General features: G+C 35.1%; 1 protein-coding gene across 1 annotated transcript; it reads right to left on the reverse strand.

The window, feature by feature from the left end:
* Positions 1 to 618: 618 nt before the first annotated feature.
* Positions 619 to 1,417, reverse strand: LOC104116785 (uncharacterized). The gene has a single exon (XM_009627722.4). It carries the CDS (start codon positions 1,205 to 1,207, stop codon positions 749 to 751), a length of 459 nt encoding a protein of 152 aa, XP_009626017.1. The 5' UTR covers positions 1,208 to 1,417; the 3' UTR covers positions 619 to 748.
* Between the last annotated feature and the right edge of the window lie 1,430 nt (positions 1,418 to 2,847).

Below are 2,847 nucleotides of genomic sequence, written 5' to 3' on the forward strand. Positions count from 1 at the left end.
TGATTGCTAAATCTCATGGTACACAACCATTATGTCCTCCATAATGTTTGTGATTCCCAACTCCTTTACAGGTTCAAATTACAAAGTAGACAAATCTTCTCATCGAAATGACAAAAGTTTGATCTTTAAAGAATAATTTGAAAATTCTCGAAATTGTTGAATTTAGCTTTTCCTATGACATTTCCTCTATTACTACGTACTACTAGTCTACTACCACTATATTGTTGTTAAAAAAAGCAAGTGACAAATCTCGTCCATGGAAATTAGAAGCAAGAGTCCACAATTCAATGTTTAAATAGCCACTAAAGTAAAACTTTAATAAATCCTTTTGATCTAGGCACAAAAGGTGACTAATTTAATTTTCTAACCTTTTATACATTATTAATAAGGAAGCAAAATATAAAACCCAAATGAATAGAAAATGATTAAAAAAGAAAAAGAAATCGCAATAAAATCAAGGTCCGCTCAATGAATCACAATGGAACACCTATCAAGTTTGGTATCCAAAGTAAACTTTTTAAGATCAAAGCTTAGGCCAAAGTTATTCATAAAGTTTCAAATAATTTATGATACTGTGATATCTTTATAATTAAGCTACTCAGGGAATTTCGACAAAAATTTTATAAATGCAGAATAAATTACGAAAATGATTTTTTTTGGGAATAAAAACAGAGAGGATTAAGTTAGATATATGATTGTATTTAGTTTGCTCTAATTAACCGGGGTACAATATACCAAGTGAATTACTTTACTCAGGTATGCTCACAAGTACAGGTCGCCAAGCCCTCCTCAGTAACCGTTGCCGGAAAGTTGCCGATAATGGTCGGAGCGAACGTATCCCAATTCTCCGAACAGCTGACCCCGCACTAATACCGCCACCGGCACGGGAAATTTCCGGCGAGAGTCCTTGTCTCGTATTCTCCGAAAGTGTCTTTTCAAACGAGGGAGGCGATGAAACAAACAAGTCCTTCAGCTTGTGACTGACAACCAGTTCCTTCCCCTTCTCCGGCGAATCTCGGTGCCGATCCGGCGAGCAGACTTCCCGACGAGGCAGTCTACGGTTACTGCTGCCGCCGCGGCTGAGGAGCATACGAAGAGTCTTCCGGCGGCGGAGATGAATAACTGGGCTTGTTGTTGGGCTCCGCGTTGGGCTTCCTGCTACTGCACATTGAGTTGCCAGAAGCTTGAATTTCTGCAAAGTAGCCATTAATTTGCTTCGATCTGAGAAAATTCCTCAACTGATTCACGTTGTAACTTGTTTGGTATATAAATTTGAAGTGAATAATTATTAAATGGTGGTTCAAAAATGGGAGTGAAGAGACGGGGAATACAGACGGTTTTTGTTAAGGCCGGGGAATATGGACCGTCTGTTTGGGTCTTTTAAGGCATTCTTTATCCCACTTTCATTTTCAAGCCTGTTGCGGCATCATTCTGAAACGTGGCCTCTTTTCCCAAGTTCGGACCAGTCTTCACTTATATGGGTCCCACTTCCTTTTTTTTTTTACCATACGGTATAAATTAGCTTTTTGACTTTAGTCTTGGATTTACTTACTTCAATATATTCTAATCACTACTCAAAAAGATTTTATACTATTAATGTAGTTTAATTAGTTAAAGTTAATCATTTTTTTCATCTTTAACTTATCAAATTAGAATTATTATATACTATTACTTGTTGTTGCACACTATCAATATTCAGAAATTAAACTATTATCCTCTCCGTAACTATGACGGTGAAAATATTTTCTTGTCAAATTATTTAAGAGCTAATTTAATCTACTTTACTACATTATTTTAATCAATTTTAATATGATACTGCATGCTATTTTAACAAGCTCACACTTCCATGTTCTATATGTAATATATACATTGCTTGAACTTGTTCGTGCTTATTTAATTTATTATATCCAAGGATGGGACCACATTCTCAATCCCATGTACCTTATGTGTATACATTGCTTGGACTCGATTCTCATGTTTCCTTATCCAAGGATAAGATTAAAGGACCACACTCCAGTCTTTAATTCTAAGATACGTTAGTTATTAAATGTTACTCTATTCCCTATAGTCTACTAGTATATACTATGGTTCAATTGAAAACCGAATAGGAATTGCTTTTTGCATACATAAATTGTTAAAAGTGACTCCAAAAGGTGTCAGGTTACACCTTTAAATTTCAAGTGTGGTAATTTTACATTTTTTAAAATTTCTTCATTAGAATTTTTGACTTCTTGGCTATTAATAGGTTGGTTGTTGTCAAAATTCTAGGGCACTTAAGCACGATAAGATTGAAGTTTAAAATATTTAAATAACAATAACAATAATGCAGACCTTATCCTTATTCTGGAGTAGAGATACTGTTTTCGATTGACACTCGGCTCCCTCCCTCCTAGAACTCTTCACCTTACTCTTAAGGTGACTCAAAGGTGCTCACCACCAAAGCAACTCACTCTTGTAAAATTTAAAATATTCAAAGTTATCTATAAATGCATGCCTATGAGAAGTGTGTGACGAACGGAAGACAACAGGATGATGACCATCTCATGATTCGGCGTTATGCCTATTGTCACCATAGTCGTAAGTTGCATTTTCACTTTTGTCGTTTAACCAGAATTTCTTATAGTTTCATGTTTTATTGTTCAATGTGAATGCTTTCGAGATACATGCACGTGTAGCATTCTTGCCTATTAATATCACTTCATCTTTAAGGCACTTCTTTGGGGAAAAAACGAAAATAATTGCCCACTTTAGTGTACTTTTACTGTTAATTTTTCTCACTTGAACAACAACGTACGCTTAGATCTTTTTTTTTACTATTCTTATATTTTATGGACACAAGTACTTCAA

Source organism: Nicotiana tomentosiformis, chromosome 2 (assembly GCF_000390325.3).
Source record: "Nicotiana tomentosiformis chromosome 2, ASM39032v3, whole genome shotgun sequence".
In the NCBI taxonomy this organism is placed as follows: Eukaryota; Viridiplantae; Streptophyta; class Magnoliopsida; order Solanales; family Solanaceae; genus Nicotiana; species Nicotiana tomentosiformis.

Excerpts from the sequence above, each read along its gene's own strand:
- LOC104116785 (XM_009627722.4), bottom strand. The coding sequence starts at position 1,207 with ATGGCTACTTTGCAGAAATTCAAGCTTCTGGCAACTCAATGTGCAGTA.